This window comes from Nipponia nippon, unplaced genomic scaffold (assembly GCF_047370975.1).
Source record: "Nipponia nippon isolate SJK-2023a ecotype South Korea unplaced genomic scaffold, ASM4737097v1 scaffold_10, whole genome shotgun sequence".
NCBI classification, from domain to species: Eukaryota; Metazoa; Chordata; class Aves; order Pelecaniformes; family Threskiornithidae; genus Nipponia; species Nipponia nippon.
In genome coordinates this window covers 623554-641427 of record NW_028262291.1, presented here as the reverse complement: position 1 = coordinate 641427, position 17874 = coordinate 623554, and the positions used below count along the sequence as shown (strand labels likewise).

At 59.4% G+C, this 17874-nt stretch overlaps 1 protein-coding gene across 1 annotated transcript; it reads right to left on the bottom strand.

Moving 5' to 3' along the window:
- Positions 1 to 263: 263 nt before the first annotated feature.
- On the bottom strand, positions 264 to 13271 carry LOC104011406 (ras-related and estrogen-regulated growth inhibitor). The gene is made up of 4 exons (XM_087739466.1): positions 13139 to 13271; positions 5047 to 5103; positions 3462 to 3535; positions 264 to 2801 (listed from the first exon to the last, which is right to left on the bottom strand). Exons 1-4 carry the CDS (start codon positions 13233 to 13235, stop codon positions 2316 to 2318), a joined length of 714 nt encoding a protein of 237 aa, XP_087595592.1. The 5' UTR covers positions 13236 to 13271; the 3' UTR covers positions 264 to 2315.
- Positions 13272 to 17874: the final 4603 nt, after the last annotated feature.

Here is a 17874-nt window from a genome sequence, read left to right as displayed (position 1 = left end):
CCGGGCTGCGATGCTCCGAGGAAGCCCCGCTGTACTGGCTCCCCGGGCACGCGTCTCTGCCTGCGCTCTCCCCATTGCTGAGAGCTGGAGGGAGCCAGGAGGGCAGGCGGTGCTGGGGCTTGGCCAGGAGGTAAGGGAGATGCCCAGCCCTAATTTACAGGGTGCATTCCCCACTGTGCCCCGCTTCGCTACAGTCCCCCTGAAAGGGAAACAGCACGACAGAATAACCCCGTCCCCGCCCTTGCAGGCACGAGAACATCGCATGTGTTTGCTAACTCGTCTTTTATTGTCACAGGACGCAGCAGAGGATGCGCTAGGTCGGTACGGGGGGCACACGGGCGCGTTACACCGCAGGTCTTCAGCGTATTCACCTCGAACGGCAGCGCAGCACTCTGCATCAGGCAGGAGGGAGGGAGAGAAACGATGCTGCAGGGAGAAGACGCCGCTAGCTGCAAGCCCTGCTCCTTTCCGTGCCTTTGCTGCTCCGTCTCTGTGCAAAAACACAGATTCTCAGGCCACGGTGACTTTCCCTTTGGGGACAGGGCAATTAATAGGCATACTAGGCGGTTCCTGCAAGGAGCATCATTTGCACCTCCCTGTTTCAGCTCTGTTGCATCCATGCTTCAAATGGCCACCCGGCGGGTTTGCTCGTGCTACGCTCAGCTGAGGCGCGGGGAAGAGGCATTAACGGGAGAAGCTGCCCCGGGAATACTGTTCCTCTGGGATGGAGAAGCATGATCTTAGCCGAAGGTTTTAGGGTACATCAGAAATGCAGTCTGTTTGATTCACCTCCCCTTGGAGATGGGCTGCCCCGAGCGAGATGGAGACATAAAATAAGGGGCAGACTGGGCGAAGGCAGAAACCCCAGCAAAGCACCGAGCACACGGTGCCTTCGGCTGGAGATGGAACAGCAACATCTGCCGCCTTCGCTGCCCTTTGCCCAGGGTTTTATTTACAGTGTTATTAAAGGAGAGAGCCCCACGGAGCCGGAAATGTTAAAAAATGTTTTTTTAGAAAAGCCAGGGATTAACAGGCTTTTTTTCCCTCCACTGTAAACAGATCTCTGTTTTGCTTTTAAACATGCCCTTGATGCCAGCCCGTGAGCAGCCGGGGAGGGAGAAGTATCAACATCTGAAAGAACAAATCCGAGAATTAATGAATGCTAATACCATTAAATTTATGGGGTTTCCATTGGGTGCACATGGAAAAAGGTACCAAGGCATTTATGAATTATTGAAAGAACTGGGACTTTCTGGTTTCTGACAGGAAAAAGTTGCCCGTGGGCTATCAAATCGGGCACTGTTTTCATCTGTAGATGCACATTTTCATGCATCAGGAATGGACTGTGTTAAGATCACAACATGTTAATGAATTGTAATTGTATCGATTGACTGCCGGTTAATAAACTGTTTTTTTTCCTTTTCTCTAAGGCGGTGGGATCTGGATCCCAAAGCTCCTCCGCAGGCAGGGGGACGCGGGGGTCCGTCCCTCTGTGAGCGGCTTCAGTTCACAGACCCAGGGGAAAACCGGGATGGAAACGCAGCCCTGGGCTCCGACAGACCGACGCTGGTGGCTGCAGGTGGGCAAACCGGCTGGCCTGGCGCTGCGGGGAGGGCCACAGCCAAGGCAGAGGGGGACACAGCCCTCGCCGCCCACCGACCCACACGGCAGGGGTCTGGGGACACCGAGGGGTGGATGTGGGCAGTGACCACCCCCCGGAGCAGCCGAGGCCAGGCTGGAAAGGTTTTGAGCAGCCACCGCTGAACCCCAGCAACACTGAGCAGCAGGAACGATGGCCGTTTTCCCCAGGACAGGGATGGCTGACAATAGCCCAGGAGCCAGCGCGACCCTCGGGGTCACCTCAGTGTTGTGGGTGCGTGCTTCGGGGCACAAACAGACCCAGCAAGCTTTCTTAGGGGAGCGGGAAAACCCATACAGACGTGTCTGTGCTGGGTCTGATCCCTGCTGAAATGCTTCTGAGCCTCCAAAGGTTGACCCAACACCACTGAAGTCACCACGAACCACCTCCGCTACTGACTTCAGCCATGCAGGAGGAGGGAGAGGGAGCAAAGGGGTGAGATGGACGAAGAACATCTTCCCTGCCGACGCAAAGCCCATCTGTAAAAACCTATGGGCTTTAAAAGGTTGTTGGACCCCAATCCCACCCTCCCCACCTCTTAACCTTCCCCTCCTGGGAGCCAGCACAGCCCCAGGAGCTGCCCCTCAGCCCTGGGGCTGAAGGGCGCCCTCACCGCAGGATAACCTGTCCCTCGGTCCCAGCTCGGCCATCGCTCTTGCCTCTGCACCGGGGACGCTCACTCGGGGATGTAGTCCCTGAAGGAGTTAAAGCTGAGGCTCCGGCCCGCTGAGTTCAAGGTGGAGCTGGCTTGCATCTTGGGGATCTTCTCCATCAGCTTCGACACTGTCCTCCTCTTGAAGGAGCCTGGGGAGAAATGCCCCTGCCTCATGAGCTCCTGGTAGAGGGTGTTGAACACTGCCACTGTCTCTTCGTAGCTGTCCCGGGTGGAGATCTCGTAGAACGGAAGCTTCAAGGCTTTGGAGAGGTTTTCGCCATCCTCCGTGGACACCATCCTGTCGAACTGCAAGTCCTTCTTGTTGCCCACGATGACCACGGGGGGCTGCTCGCTGCCGCTGCTCCGCTTGGGGCTGGAGTGGATGTGGTTGATGAGGAAACACAGCCGCATGACCTCGTCGAAGCTGCACCTGTCTGTCACCGAGTAGACCACAGCAAAGCCATCGCCCCATTTGATCTTCTCCTCTATCTGCAGGGAATCCTCCTCCTGCCAGGGCAGACAAGCTTCTGTTAACGCCAGAAGCCCCAACGTCTCCTAAATACCAACACTGCTGGCTGCAACCTAGAAAACCTCCCAAGGGGCCTGTCACCACCTCCCTGAAGGTTTTTGGCCGTGGGCTTGCACACAGCAGCGATGTGCAAAGCAACACAGGGAGCCCAGGGCAGGAATTGGATGGGTTGGGCAAAATGACGGAGCCAGCAATCAGCCCCATCCCGATGCGGACAAGAGGAGAGTTAGTGCCGCTAAAACGGGTACACAAAGGTAGGGCTGTGGCTAGATGGGAAGCCAGCATGGGGCTCTCCACCGCCCGCGGTCCCAGTGCTCGGTGGCTCCTTCAACCCAGCACCCTCCTGCTCCCTCGCGCTGTCTCCCTACCGTCAGGATGCTCCACCGATGGGGGAGCGGAGCTGTGCCGCACACCACTAAGGGGAATGGGGAAATATTCAGCTGAAGCCACACTGCAACTGATGTTAGAGAAACATATTCTCCAAAACATCCTTTTTCTGAGATAAGCACATCTCGATCAATGTTTCGGATACAACCGATTAAAGCTGGTGGAAGAGCAGGGGTTGCCTTCAACGGCAAGTCATGCTTCCCGAATGGTGTTTTCCAGGGTCAGCCGGCTATGAAACGGCGTGAGCTCACCTGCCCTGCCGTATCGAGGATTTCAAAGTGCACCATCTCCCCATCGATGACGGCCATGTGCCTATAAATCATTTCTGGAGGACAGACAGAAAAGCGCGTGTGAGAGAAGCCCCCGGGTAGCAAGGACAGCCCAGGTGGCCTCGATGCAAACCGTGCTGGAGAAGTCGATTTTCACCTGCTGCAACCTGCAGCCCACGTGGCTCCGTTTCGAGTCCACATCTTGACCTGGTGCTCAGGCAGCTTCCCCGCGCCTGGGGAGGGCAGCCCTGCGCCCCCGGCATCGAGCCCACCGTCTCCGATGGGCAGCGGAGGCCCCCAGCCAGCACCCGGCCGGCTTTCGCCTTGCTGGAAATAAAAGGGCAATGGTGACCGAAGCGTCGGAGCAAAAAAGGATCATGGAGTGGTGCTTCTGCAAAGGAAGAGAGGCTCAGCAGGAGGGTATGAAAAGCTGGGGTTTGTTTTGAGACCCTGCTCGTGCTCCTAACCCAGCCCTTTGCCCAGCCGGCGTTAAACTCCTACTCCGAAGCAGCAGGGCAGCAGCTCCTTTCTAACCGAGCAATAAAAGCGGCCATGAGGCATGTATCTGGGCAGCTCTTCCAGCACAAAAACTGCTCCGAGCTTCATTAATATCATCAGGCAATAAAAGCAGCCGGCACTCTGCTTAGCAACCGCTCTGGGCACAGCACACTCGACGGGATGCCTCGCTCCGAGCAGCTGGAGCACCTCAGGCACGCTGGGGTTCGTGTGCCACTGCACGACGGGGCAGGAACCCCCTTGGCTCGGCCGTCTCCAGGATAAACCAGGCACCTTCTCCCCTCCGACACGGAGCAGCACCAGGTACGCTCACCGCCTGGTCTCTGTGTTTTATCACATCACAGGGAGCGAGCCCAACAGGAGGAAGCAGCAGCAGGCAGAGAGGAAAACAAAATTGCACTCCGGGGGAAAAAAGCATCGCTCACCATAACAAGCGAGGAGCGGGGATGTAAAGGACAGACGGGGCAATGGCAGGGTTGTTCTGCAAACCAAGCCTTTCCCTGGGGTCCCCTGTGAGGCGGCTGGGTTAGAGCAACACAGAGACGTCCCGAATTTGCCAGCCCGGTGGGTGACAGCAGGGGTTAGGCAGGAGGATGCACAGCCAGCGACCCGTCATTTCTGGGATACTTCGGCAGGGACATGACTTCAGTGCCCAGAAAACCTCAAACCCAAATGCAAAAAAACCCCCTAGAAGACGGGAAAGCACTAACCACTGCCCCAGCGGCTTAGACACCTCCTTCCCCTCAAAAGCCACCTCCCAGCAAATTGCTCGAGGATGACTAAGCACGCTGCGCTTCCTCCTGCGACGCCGATGGCTCGCCCCAACAGATTTTGCCTTAACAAAACAACAGAAAAGGAAAAAGGGCTGCAAGAGCCAGGGAGGTGCCACGATGGCTCTGACCGCTGCCAGTCTGGTCGAGGAGGAAGAAGAGCGAGTGCGGTGAGTTTGGGAGCAGAGTCGGCTCTGCCGGGAGCGGTGCTGGGTGCACCAGAGTCTCCAGGCTGAGCCACTGGCAGCAGCGAAAGCCACAAGAAAAAGGACTTCACCTACCTAGGGTTGGGTCGTAGTCTCCAATGAATCTCCTGGTGATGAATCTTACGGTCAACGCTGTAAAAAACCACAACAAACCCAGTTAGGGTTGTCAGATCAAACTGCAGAGGAACATCGGCTGATTGAGGCGAGAAGGATGGAGCAAAGACCTGCCCCAGCCTCGCGGGAAGGTGCCCCTGTGGGCACCAGGAGAAGACATCCCAGCAGCGATGCTGCAAACCCGGCCCCATGAGGACCAGGTTACCGCAGGGCTGGGAAAAGCATCTTCAAAGGCGCCCGAACAGGCTGGGTCACTGCCGCGTGCTGGCCGGGGCTGCCCGACGGTGACCGGAGAAGACTACAATAAAGCAGCAAATTGCCAGACCTCGGTGGCAAAAGGTGAGGGTGAAGCAGACTGGGAAGGGATCATGGTTGCCCAGGTGGACGCCTTGGGCCAAGATCGTTACAAGCCCTCTTTTCTCCCCCCGAAGTCCTCAGATGAGGGCACAGCCCCATGCGGGCTGTCCTCCACCTTGCTTTACCCCGGGTACAACGCGGGAAAAGTGCGTCAGGACGGGCAGGAGCCACCACAGCTCCCGCCTCACCTCTCCGACGCAGCCTAAAAAATTTCCAGAGCTCATAGGCATTAGGCATTTCAAAATAACCTCCTTGCAGCCCCGGGAAAAGGCTAGACGGATTTTGCATGTTCTTTGCAAATGTTTGCATCGAGGACCGAAGCCCACCACGCAACAGGATGCCCCAGGCAGAGGAAGAGGTCTCTGCCCAGCTCCATGGGCGACACACCAGGCACCTCTGCCCAAAGCTGCCTGCTCGCTGTCAGCAGCAAAATGCCCGTCCCGTCAATGAAACGCAGCCCACCAGCGATGGAAAGCACCGATGGCCCCCCCGAGACCGGCTGACCCATCTCCCGCCTTGCCAGAGCACAGCAACCTCTCCTGCGCCGCTGCTGTCAGGAACGTCCTGCCAGGTCGCGCGGACACGGCAGCTCGGGAGCCCCGAAAGCGGCAGCGAGAGGTGGTTGGGCTCCGCAGGAGGCGGCCAAGACCACAGGCGTTTCACCGTGCTCGGCAGACGGCAGCAGGCAAAGTCCCTGCAGAGCCGCACCCCGCGAATGCACCCAGACGTGCGGGCGAAAGGCAGCTCCTCGCACGTGCAGTTCACTTTCCTGCACAGTCGGGGTTGATAAATTGCATTTTCTGGCCTTGATCCTGCAAAGATTTATGCACGTGCTTAAGTTTTATGCCGGGTAAGCGAACCCCTCGGTGGCCTCCAGCCAACCGCTTTCCAAAGGCGAGCTCAAGGTGGAGGCAAGTCGGTGCCGGGCCAGGCTCTCCCTCTATATCACCGGCGCTGACGGTAGAACGGCCTGGATGGGTCTCATGAATTTCAGCACTGTTTGTTTAACCTGACCCAGGCACGCCGCACGGAGAAAGGGAGGCCGTTGGCACCTGAAATTCATCAAAAGGCCAAAATCGGAGGAACAGAGGGCACAGCAAACCAGGAGGTCCTCCTTATACGCCAGCCAGGTACTGCAGCAAAACCAGCCCTGGAAAGGCACCCGGCAGCGTAGGAGCTGGTGGAGCAAGAGCTGAGCGATGCCCCAGGAGCAGCCCGCCCGGCGGACACACCGCCTTCCTGCCGTGCCCGCGCCTGGGAATCCGCGTCCCCCGTGAATCACGGGGATGCCGGGCACAGGCGGGGACCCTTGACTCTGTGTCACCCTTGCAAGGAGTCCTGCTCCCCGGCAGCTCTCCGGCACGCAGGGGGACGGAGCAACCCCCCGCCACGAAAACACCCCTGCCCCTTCTGTTTGCTGGCACAGCATCAGCGCGGAGATCGGATTGTTTGGCCCGATTTTTCCTCCTTGCAAGGGCGAGGAAAGGCAGGAACAGCCGCAGCACGGCAGTGCGGGCAATTAAACCTCTTTTATCCAATTACTGCATCTCCCTGCACCAGAGACCGGGAGATGCGATGCCCAAATTACACCTAATGCTAGGCTGGGTGGAGGTCTGCTGATGCTGGAGGCTTGCCTGATAGCTCCATCAAACATGGCAAGGGCTTTCTGCTCGCTGGGGAAAAGTACTGCCTCTCATCATCTCTCTCCATCCAGCCAGGCTGAAGGAGACAGATCTCGGCTCCGGAGCAAGGCCTTGTTTGAGGTGGGCAAGCTCTCCGGGGACTGAAAAAAAAATAATCAAAGAGACTCCTTATATTTTTCCATGAGGGGTAGCAAAAGCTTTGCCACTGCGCAAGGTCTCCAGCCGGGTATCTCCAGCAATGGGGACAGCAGACAGGGCTGAGGCTCAGCTGGCAAATGGCCAGGAATGGGAAACGGGGAGAAAAGCAAAGGCTTTCTAAGTCACGAAGCAATTTGGAGGTGCTGGAAATCCTGCTGGTCTGACTGGGGCAAGGAGGCAGCCAGAGCATACCTGTCACTCCTGATAACAGACCATCAAGTCCCTGGTGTGGCCAAAGGGCCATAAAACCGCATCTGTCCCTGCCCCGATAAGTGCTGGGTTTTATCCTGGTCTCCTGGTCCAGAGCCGGCACACAGGGAAGCCTCCTCCAGCACCGCGGCAGCCCCTGGGGCCACGGCAGGACCACTGTGGTCCCCGTGCCGGCACCCCGGATGGCACGGGGAGGTGACAAGAGGAGCTGGCGCTTGTGAAAATGGGCAGAAGCAAGTGAGATGCTGCCAAGCTGCTGGTGAGATGCTACCAAGCCGGCTCCATTTCAGGAATAGCGCGGCGAGGCCAGCAGCATCCCACGGGCGGATGCAGGAACACGGCGCTGAAGAGCTGGCTGGAGACGTGGCTTTGCTTTGAAGCAAGGCTGACATACTTTTTACTTGACTTTTCCCACCTGCGGCCTCAGGCACCCCATAAAAAAGCCACAGGAGAGCTGTGAGGAGGCCGTGCTGCTCGGGCTGCAGGGGAGAGACTGGGGAGGCGAGGAGGAGCGCGTGGTGCTTGGCTGCCGTCAGTTTACCAGCAGCGGAGAACTGGCCTCCAAGGCTACGCCAGGGGCTTACGCCAAGAGAACTCCTTTGCCTGGCAAGGGAGAACCATGGCTCGGAGCCTGTGACTGCAGGGAGCGAGGGGCCACCCCGGGCTTTCACAGGGAAGGAGGGAGGACAGCAAAGCCGAGGGCACGACGTACAGAGCCTGCAGCGGCTGGCTAGAACGGGTCATCTCGTCCGGGATGGGGTAATTACCGGGTGGCAGTGATTTGGCAGAGACGGGCGGCCGCGCAGAGGAGGCGGGTGGGGACGCGTCTGCACGCCGGGGCTGCGGTTTGCAGCTCGGCTCGGACCGAGGAGAAACTCCGCAGCTCCGGCTGCTGGGGATAACTCAGGAGCAGCCCCGTAACGGCAGCGCTACAGGAACCCGGCTCTGGGTCATGGAGCTGAAAAAGCAACAGAGCAAACACAATGGGAGGTTCAACGTTACACCTCTGCTCAGAAAACATCAACGGAGGCAGTGCAGGATCCAGTCCCTGAAACTCCCCAGCACTGGAGGAGCTTTCGCATCAGTGGGAGAAGCGACCAGCCTTGAAAAGAGATCGCCACAGGTGACCAACTGCATCCCCCGAGATCCTCTCTGCTGGCGAAGGAGCCCCTGGCCAAGCCCAAAGCCTTGTTTTTCTGCTCACCTTCATCTCCATCCCCACCCTCCAGAGTATCTTTCTGCAGGGAATTGCCTTAGGATGCAACAGGGTGGACTTGGAAAGCACTAGCATCTCCGAAAGCAGCTCTCCCCCCTGCAGAGCGAGTGGGCTTTCCTCTCGCCCTCGGATCTTCCCTACAGAGCTGCGTTTCAGGGAGAAAAGTGGGCGGCAGCGCAAACACCCTCTCAGAGGCTGTTTCAGAAACGTCGTGCTCTTTGCCTTTGGAAAGAGTGAGGCAACACAGCTCATCTTCACGCTTGGTCCTCGAGGTCTAAGCTAATTCAAACTCCCTTCCAGGCCGCCTTGGTGCTCGGGAGCCGACCCACGCGCCTGATGCTGCAGACACACCGGTTCAAGGAAAACCTCCACGTGGCCTTTTGCATAAAACCTCTTTCCAACGCAGCTGCTTCGAAAACGCACCATCGATGCCTGGGTGTGATTTTCTGGCGTAGACAGAGAAACCCACGGCTCGGAGGCTGAAGGGAGCACCGGAGCACGGCTAATGGAAGTGATGATTAAGTCCTTCAAGGTGTTAACGACGGTAATGGGAACGGACAGGCTGTGCGGGGACGGGAGCAAAAGACAGTGGAGAGGCTGAGAGCTGGCTTGGAAAGGCAACAGGAGCGGAAAGTGAAATTGGTGGAAAATGAGTGGGAACAGGGGAAAAAACAAGCGCGAGAGCAAGGCAGGAGGGCAGGGCCCGGGAGGGACAGGACGGAGACGCTGCGCACCGGGCGTCAGCGCAGGAGGAAGGAAACAGAGCTGGAGCACGAAGGCAGAATAAAGCTCACCAAACCAGGCTGTGGTATTAAACCCCCTCAAAACCAGACGATGTTGATGAAAAGCTAACACCAAGCAGGACTGACGCGCTCCCACGCCGAGCTTGCTTTCACCGTGCAGATCCAGGGGCAGTTTGTCCCAGCTGGCCATCGGCAAACGCTCCCGTCTCGCCCCTGCACACCCACAGCGTGCCGGTCAGGATCTCTGCGTTCGCCCCGGGAACGTGGCTTCCCGCCTTCTGCTTCTTCAGCCCCAGCATCTCTGCCCCAGGCAGCTTCTCCTGCCCTCCTACACCCTCCCGGCTCCCGTTTGGGGGATTCACCATCCTCTCGCCTTCCAAGCCGCCGCTGGGTTTCAAACCCTGCCCGTCAGAGAAGGGATTTGATGGAAGAAGCCTGTAATTTAGTGAAACTGCTCTGCGGAGATAACCAAGGATCCCGCAGGAGGTGTCTATCAGCATCTTCAAAGAGGTGCCCAAATTATCAGGGGGAGAGCAAGACAAGTCAGGCTCGATTTCTAGAAAGCACCTGATTCTGTGTCATATGTTAGGCAGGCACCCAAAGCCGGAGCGCATGGTGTTGTACGAGAAGAGGAGCCAATTAAATTGATTAAAAATTGGCCGGAGCGCAAGCACACAAGGGAAGCTGCCAATCGGAAGAAGTGGATGCAGGCAGAGAGGCGTCAGCACATCCACGCAGCCTTATAAGGAATTTTTTTTCCCCCATCTTGAACATAAGTAACCTCAGAAAGGGCTCTCCTCGGAGAGTCCCAAGGCTGAAAGGGTTAATTTTATATTCAGTTTGGTCTCTAGGAGTGACTGCGGGATGTCTCGATGCGCAATTAGCCTGCCATTGCCGGACCGGCTGGGTACCGCCAGCGCCACATCGAGCCCGCAGGCCCACGTGCTGCTCTGTTTGTGCTGCTGCATAACACATCTCTCTTGCGAGCGCAACGGCTTACAGCATCGATTCATCTTCGGTTCGCATTTTGTAAGCAGAGCTTCCCGCTGAAGTATGGCAAAGTTTACGCTGGCTAGCATCAGCAGCAGAGGACAGAGGATAAGGCGAGCTCCGGCTGGGCTGGATCCCCAGCCGCCCAGCCCCGGCCAAACGGTTAAACTACCGACGGGGTTCAGCCACGGGTCTGCACCCAAACCCATCCCCGCTCGCAGGATCCGGGACCTCGGATCACCGGATCTTGAAGATTTCCAAACTGCTCCAAAGAATCAAACTCTTCTGCTGAGCACCGAATTATTTTTCTCCCCTTTGCAGCTGTCCGGATTTTACTTGCCCTCTTGATTGCTCCCACACCTCGGCCCCCTCAGCTCTCCCAGCCTGGCTTCTGCTTCCCAAAGGGCTGGATGCCAGCAGCTCGCCTGGGGATGCTCCAGCAGGGGGTCTGCTCGCATCCGGGCAGGACCAGGAGCTTGGTGGCTCAGGGATGGGTTGGGATGAAACCCACCTTCACCCTCCCCTGCTTCCCTCCCCAAAACAGGGATCCCCACACCTCGCAGCCCATCCCCTCCCGGCCAGCCCTGTCTCTCCCCTGCCCTGGGGACCAGCACCCCGCTGCCCGTCCTCCCCAGCCCTGCAGGAGCTCCAGCGATGATGCTGATGCTTTTGACTCCTTCCTCGCGTGCCACACGCCGGGTCCCCCAGGCCAGATGCTCACGGTCCATTACCCAGGGTGCGAACCCACCGCTGGGCAGGGGAAAGCACTTAGAGGTTTCCCGGCCCCCGGCTCCCCCCGGCGCAGGGGCTCGCAGGCAGCAGGACCCGGCAGCTCGGGCACAGCACCCGGTGCAGATGACACGCTGTCTCTTCGCAGGAGAGGACGTGCAGGACAGCACCCAGGGGGACAGGGACAGGGAGACACCTGCGTCAGGGTGGCTGCCAGCCCGCGGGGGATCGCGCGCCTGCCATTCCCAGGGGCTGCTCCCTGTTCCCGGCACGCTCTGGCTCTCCTCTGCATGAGCCAGGCATCGATTGCCTCCCTCTGCCCTGATTTCACAGCCTGTGTTACCATCGCAGCCCAAGAGGATGGCAAAAAAGCGCTGCGGAAGGGCGTGAAGGTTGCAGGCAGTCACGGAGCCGAGCCGACACGAGGCAGACCCTGCAGATCGGCCCCGCGCCATGCCCAGCCGTGCCGCGGCAGCCACCGAGGCTGCAGGAACCTTTGAAGACCCTTGGCGTGATCCGACCCTATGGAGGAGGCACAACAGCCTCTCGCTTGCCTGCAGGAGGGGCCCAAAGCTCCCAGGCGCCCGCTCCGTGCCGGATGGGATTAACGCCGGCGGGGGAAGCGCGGATGTGCAGGCCGGGGTGGGGGGCGAGCCAAAGCGCTGGGTACGCTTTGTACAGCCATCGCTCGCGCTCCATCTGCTCGCAGGGACGCAGAGACCAAACTCCACACACGGGGGGGGGGCCCGGTGCCCTGGGTGCGCCCGGAGCTGAGCCCCGCTCCCGTGCTCGCTCCCCGGGGCTGGGCCGCTAACTGAGATCTGGGAGTTGCCTCCTTTCATTTAATCAGGGAAATCATGATTTTTCACTAACGCTGGGCAAGAGGAGCTCGCCGACCAGCGAGGCAAGAGGCTCGCCGGTTACTGTATATGGAAACGCAACTTCAACTGCACCGACAGCCAAAGCCGCTGGCTGCGAGCCAGGCGGAGGTGCCACCGCTGCAGCGTATTTAAAGGCCATGCCTGTCCCGGAGCGGCAAGCCAGCAGGACACTGCCCTGTCCCCAAGGACGCGGCAGCCCCGGCCGCGTCCCCCCAAGCTCTGTGTGGTCGCTGCTCCCTGCCCCGCTGCCATAAAACCACAGCAGACCCTCGGTGCGGACACGCGCCTTTCCTTGCCAGCCACCGGCACCTCTCGACCCCGCTCCTGCCACGCTGGGTGCTGCACAGAAACGGAGCGGGGGACGCCTTCGCCCCTGGGTGCTCGCAGGCCAGGATGCTGGAGCGGGACGGGGCGGAGGGATGATCCCCGGGCAGGAGTGGGGGTGAAGGAGAGAGCTCAGGTGCTCCCGGCTCAGCATCCCAAATCCCCACCCCGGCAGCCGCAGACGGAGAGCGCTGAGCAAAGTGCAGGGAAGGGAGTTTTCCTAAAGGAAAACTAAACCCGGCGCCGCAACAGGCGGCTCTGCAAACCCCGCTCCCTTTGATGAGAACCAACAGCAAACTCCAAGCACCCGGTAAGGCACGAAGCCGAGCTCCCCCGGCCCGCGAAGCTCCCCCGGCCCGCAGCGTCCCCCCGCCCGCAGCCAGGGACCCCTTCGCCACGGAAAATCCCCGTGGGACGAGGCCCCGGCTGCAAAGCGCCCACGGCCAACGCTCGGGAAAGCCGGTGCCCTTGAACGCAGCGGGCTCGGGGCTGCACCTGGGCGAGAGACACTGCCCGCCCCGCTGCCTGAAACGGCCCTGCCGGCTGCCCGGCCCCGGCCCGACCCGGGGGCTCCCCGGCGGGACGCGGGGGGACGCGGGGGGATGCGGGGGGGATGCCGGGGGGACGCGGGGGGACGCGGGGGGGATGCCGGGGGGACGCGGGGGGATGCCGGGGGGATGCCGGGGGGACGCGGGGGGACGCGGGGGGGATGCCGGGGGGATGCCTGAGGATGCGGGGGGATGCCGGGGAGCCCCGTCCTACCTGTCTTGCCCACGGCGCTCTGCCCCAGCACGACGAGGCGCAGGGTCCGGGCCGGGCTGAGGCTCACGGAGCGGCGCAGGGGCCGCGGGAAGCTCATGCCGGGGCCGGGGCCGGGGCCGGGGCCGGGGCCGGGGCCGGGGCCGGGGCCGGGGCCGGGGCCGGGCTCCGCCGCGCTCCCCGCTCCGCCGGGCGCCGCACGCCGGCTCCGCCCCGAGGGCCGGCCCGGGCTCAGCCCCCGGGCCCGGTGCAGGCGGTCCCAGGCTGATGCCCACCTCCTCCTCCCCCCGCCGAGGCGGTGCCCCCGGGAGCTGGGAGAGGGACGCTTCGGGCATCGTGCCTCAGTTTCCCCACAGGCAAGCAGCTGCGGGTGGCTCTCGCTGGGACCCTCCGCCAAGGAGAGGCAGCTGCGGGCCTAGGAGTGGCTCACCTAACGGGGCAAAGTGGGGAGAGAGCGGGGGAGAGGACGGGGAAACGGCCAGGGTGCTGCCCCCCCATCCCTGCATGAAATCACGACTTCATCTTCAGCCACTTCTGCGTGCGAGACAAGTTAATAAAGACGAGCCGGGTTAATAAAGACGAGACGAGTGGGCTCAGCCCCCCGCCTGTCCCCTCGTCCCATCTCTCAGGCGCAACGTGGTCCTCTCCAAGCCTCGACACGAGCGGGGTAAGGAGCGAGTCCTGGCTCCGCACAAACCAGCGACTGAGTCGCCAACGAGCTAAGGCTCCACACCAGGCCTGGAACCAAACTCTGCCTGTGCTTTGGTGCAGCAGCATTGCAAGGCTGTTAAACGACAGTGTGAGGGCGTACCCAAGAGCAGGGGGGCGCGTGTGTACGTACAAGCGTGGGCAGGGGTAGCGTGTACCTGCTCAGAGCAGCAGCCGGAGCGGGCACGGCAGGGTGTTGTGGGTGCACGGAGTGCTGGGAAGAGGGGAGAAGAGCTGCAACATCTCCACCGTCTTCAGCAAACTCCAGGGCGCAGCTTGCCCGCGCGGCGCAGACGCGTGGATGACGCCAGCGCCCCAAACTCCAGCAGACCAGACCTGAGCAAGGGCGCAGAGCAGTCAAATGCCCGCGCTAGGGATGCGGTCTCTTTTCCGAAGGCTTTAGTCATTTCTCTGGCATGGGGATCTCTCTGCCTGACCATCTCGGGTGCCTTCGCTTGCAACCGAGCACAGACCGTCCGCGCTGCCTTGGCCGGGGCTCGAGGTAACACGAATCCCGCCTGGTATTTATAGACCGTATCGTGTGTCGAAAGTAAACAGCGCCGATGCCTACAGAGGACATTAGCGCGCAGCCAGCGCCTAAGGAGACGTCTCACCTTGACCGGGGAGAAGGGTTATCTAAAGCACTGCTGCTGCCAGCGGGAGAGCCGTAGCTGTTAGCGCTGCCGGGAAAAGCTCTGGCTGGAGATGGGCCCTGGATGAAACAGGGACCGTCCTGGGGGAGCCCCGAGGGGAGGGCTCTCCTTGGAGGGCGAGCAGACCTCGCCCAGAAATTCATCTCGCCATCGCAAGCTGGCGTGGGCTTCCCCGCGTGCATCCGTCTGTGCATCAGCCACGCGCCACAGCCGCGTTCCCGCACCGCTTCCCCAAAGCTGACGGGAGACACGTTCGCGGCCCGACTACATCTGGAGCCCAGAAGACAACAGCAAGAGCAATAAACCTCAGATTTCAGGACAAAAGCTGATTCCCAGCTGGGGAAGGGGGGTGTCAAGAAAAAGAAGTCTCTGCTATGTTCCTTTCCTATTTTTAGCCTGATTTCCTAAGGAAATGAGATGTCTGCAATCAAGTCCTCTGTCTTCTTCAACACCATTTTTGAATACGTTGCCCGATTTCAGCCAAATCTGACAGTGAGGGAGAAGCCGCAGAGAAAATTCTTTGCCTGCAAGTGTCGTGAGAAAAAATGGTCACATTTCATGGAAAATCACCCTTGCACTTTGGAAGGCAGGAACCGGCCGGCAGGTTCCTGGCTGGAGGAATCCAGAATAACGATTTCCACGGCTCCCGGGGGCTGCTCGGACTCCTCCTGCGCCAGCGTCCGCGCAGGAGCGCGCTGCCCTCGCCTCTTGGTAAAGCGATCGGCACCGCAGCCCCGTTGAGCCCCGCTGGAAGCCGAGCAGTCCCAGCCGACACACCTCTACCTACCTTAATTTTGCCTGCGTTAAAAGGGCACAGATTTGCAGGGATGTGGGAACAAGCGTACAAGAAGGATGGACTTAAAATCGAAGCACGGCATATGCCGGCCCTGCCACAGACTTCCAGTATCACCTTGGGAAAATCACTTCACCTCCCCTCTTCTTCTGCAAAGCTGAACCACGGCCACTCGCGGCCTCGCCACGGTAGCCCGTCAGTTGCCACACGCATCTGCGTTGGGAGGGAGAGGGACGCACGTGCCGACACGGACGAGCAGCCCTCCGACGGCAGAGATCGAGCCACCGGCTCAGGACGGGCAGCATGCCAGAGGGTTTTCGGCTGGGAAGTTGAGAGTCGGTCACCTTGGCACCAGAAGCCGTCACGGCTCTGGGGCGAGGGAGCGGGGCTATGTGGCACAGCTCCCGGGCTTGTGTGCCCTGGGTAACGGCCATAAATATTTTGGCCTGGGTTCATCCCAACTTGTGGAAAATGCACGCAGGAGCCACCTCACCTGTGGCAGGTGCTTAAAACTCACCTCTGCTTCTAGCAGGAGACTAAGTCCACTCTTAGCTTTGCTAAACTTAGCTGAAGTGTCCCTAAGAGCTAGGTGGGTTGAGGCTAGGTCCTTGCTGCTCCATCAGCTCTGCCGTTAAACCGGGTCTAAGCAACTTCCGTGCACCGGGCTGGCGTTCGGTGAGCTCTCCCGATGGAAGGTGCTAGCCAACCATCTTCGCGTGCACCCTTCCTTAGGGAAAAAAAGAGCACAAAAATGATTTAACAGCTCTGCTGGATGAGGTCTACCGATAGCTACTCATATCCAAGCATGAAGTCTGCAAGAGGTTACCCTTTCCAATTTTTTTTTTCCTAGCAAATGGGAATCGATGAGCTCTCATCAGCTGCGTTGCACCACATTCCTGCAACGTTTTGTAGAGCCGATCCTGGATTTGTCATGGCTTCAGCTCTCTGACCAGGGACGGATTTGTAGCTCTTGCCGCACCACCGAGTCGCGGGTAGGACCGAAGCTGAGCCCCAGCACTGCCTTCAGCTGAAACAGCATGAGAACGTCAGGGAGAACAGGCCAGCCGAGCCCAGCTGAGACTGGAGCTCACCTCCCTCCTCAAAAAAAAAAAAAAAACCCCAGACAGTCACAGAGCTGTTTCCAGTTGCACATATTCACAACATCAAAAAACCCTGAACCCCAGCCCTCCCCCTTGCAGGGCTGTTCCACCGAGAGGCCTCTCAGCCATGGCAGAGAAAGTGATGCTGTCTCGTCATCTTCTTCCAGTGCCAGGGAAAAAGACAGAAGCTCTACGCTCAAGGAAAATCTAAGTGGCCCTGCTACGATGCCTAGCAAGTGATGAGATCCCAGGCTGGACTTTGGGACTCTTTCAACAGGCCTTTTAGGCTGGTCTTAGCAGTTAGCGAGCGAGCGTCCTCCTTTGCCCATCCAGGGTAGGTAGCCCATCCTCCTTGGTGAGCTTCGAACAGCCGCGGCACGGCTAAGCCTTTCAAAGACATGACGTGGCCCAACGAGGTTTCACGAAGCGGACTGAAGGCAGGGAAGGCTCAGCCTTATCCTACACAGAAGAAACCATACTGGAGATTGACGGTAGACGCTCTCAGCATGGAGAAGGCATCTTTCAGCTCTGGGGTGACCTTACACGAAGTCCATCGAGCCCATGAAACAGAGCCCTAGGCCACAACTGATCTCTTGTCCTTTGACCCTCACGGACCTCCTTCTCTAAACCTCTCAAGGCTCTGAACACGACGGCATACCTCGACACCCGCCCGCGCATCCAAGGGCAGCTCTCGCCAAACCAGCTCTGCGACGTAGGAGCGTTGTTGAAACGCAGAGTCCTGTTCTTGCAGCAGAGCCCACAGAGGAGGCGTGGGAGAGGTGATATTTCCATTAAGATGATCTCCTACACTTCTTTAGCCTTCAGGACAGAAGACAAACATTCAGCAGGGTCCACCCAAAACTCTTTTTGGTGGTAAGTGCTTAAATCCAGACAAGCGTAGGGCGACGATAGCCCACGGCAGAGCTTTGAAGGAGAAACTCTCTGACCAGCTTGCATCCAGCTTCCTTCTCTCCCTCCAAAACACCGTGGTGTTTCACTTACCTCAAAACCAGAGACAGAGTAGGCTGCCCTAGACCAGAACTTGTGTAAATTTGTTTCTTTTCCATCCTTGATTTAAGTCAACAAACCCGAGAGTGCTGCAGTTCACAGTGTTGTGCTCGCCTCCAGCCCGGTGCCGTGCTGCCCTCGGGGATCACCAGATAACCGCGTCCTGCTGCAGACCCTCCTGCCGCGACGAGGAGCCGAAAGCACCGCTCCGAGAGAGAACAGCTCCACACCCTTCAAAGCCATCTCCCAGGACCCGGCTGGATCAGACTGCAGCGCCCTCCAATCCAACACCAGCTGCTTCAGAGACGGCGCAGAAAAAGATATCCTTGACTTCTTTAGGGAAAGGTTGGCTTGGGCGCCGGAGCTGGGCTTTATATCCCTGACAGCGCGTCTGGGGACTCCCTGGAGAAACCCCTACTCACCGCACGCACTGATCGCCTCGGCATGGTGCGAAGCCACAGGCGTCTTCCCGCACGT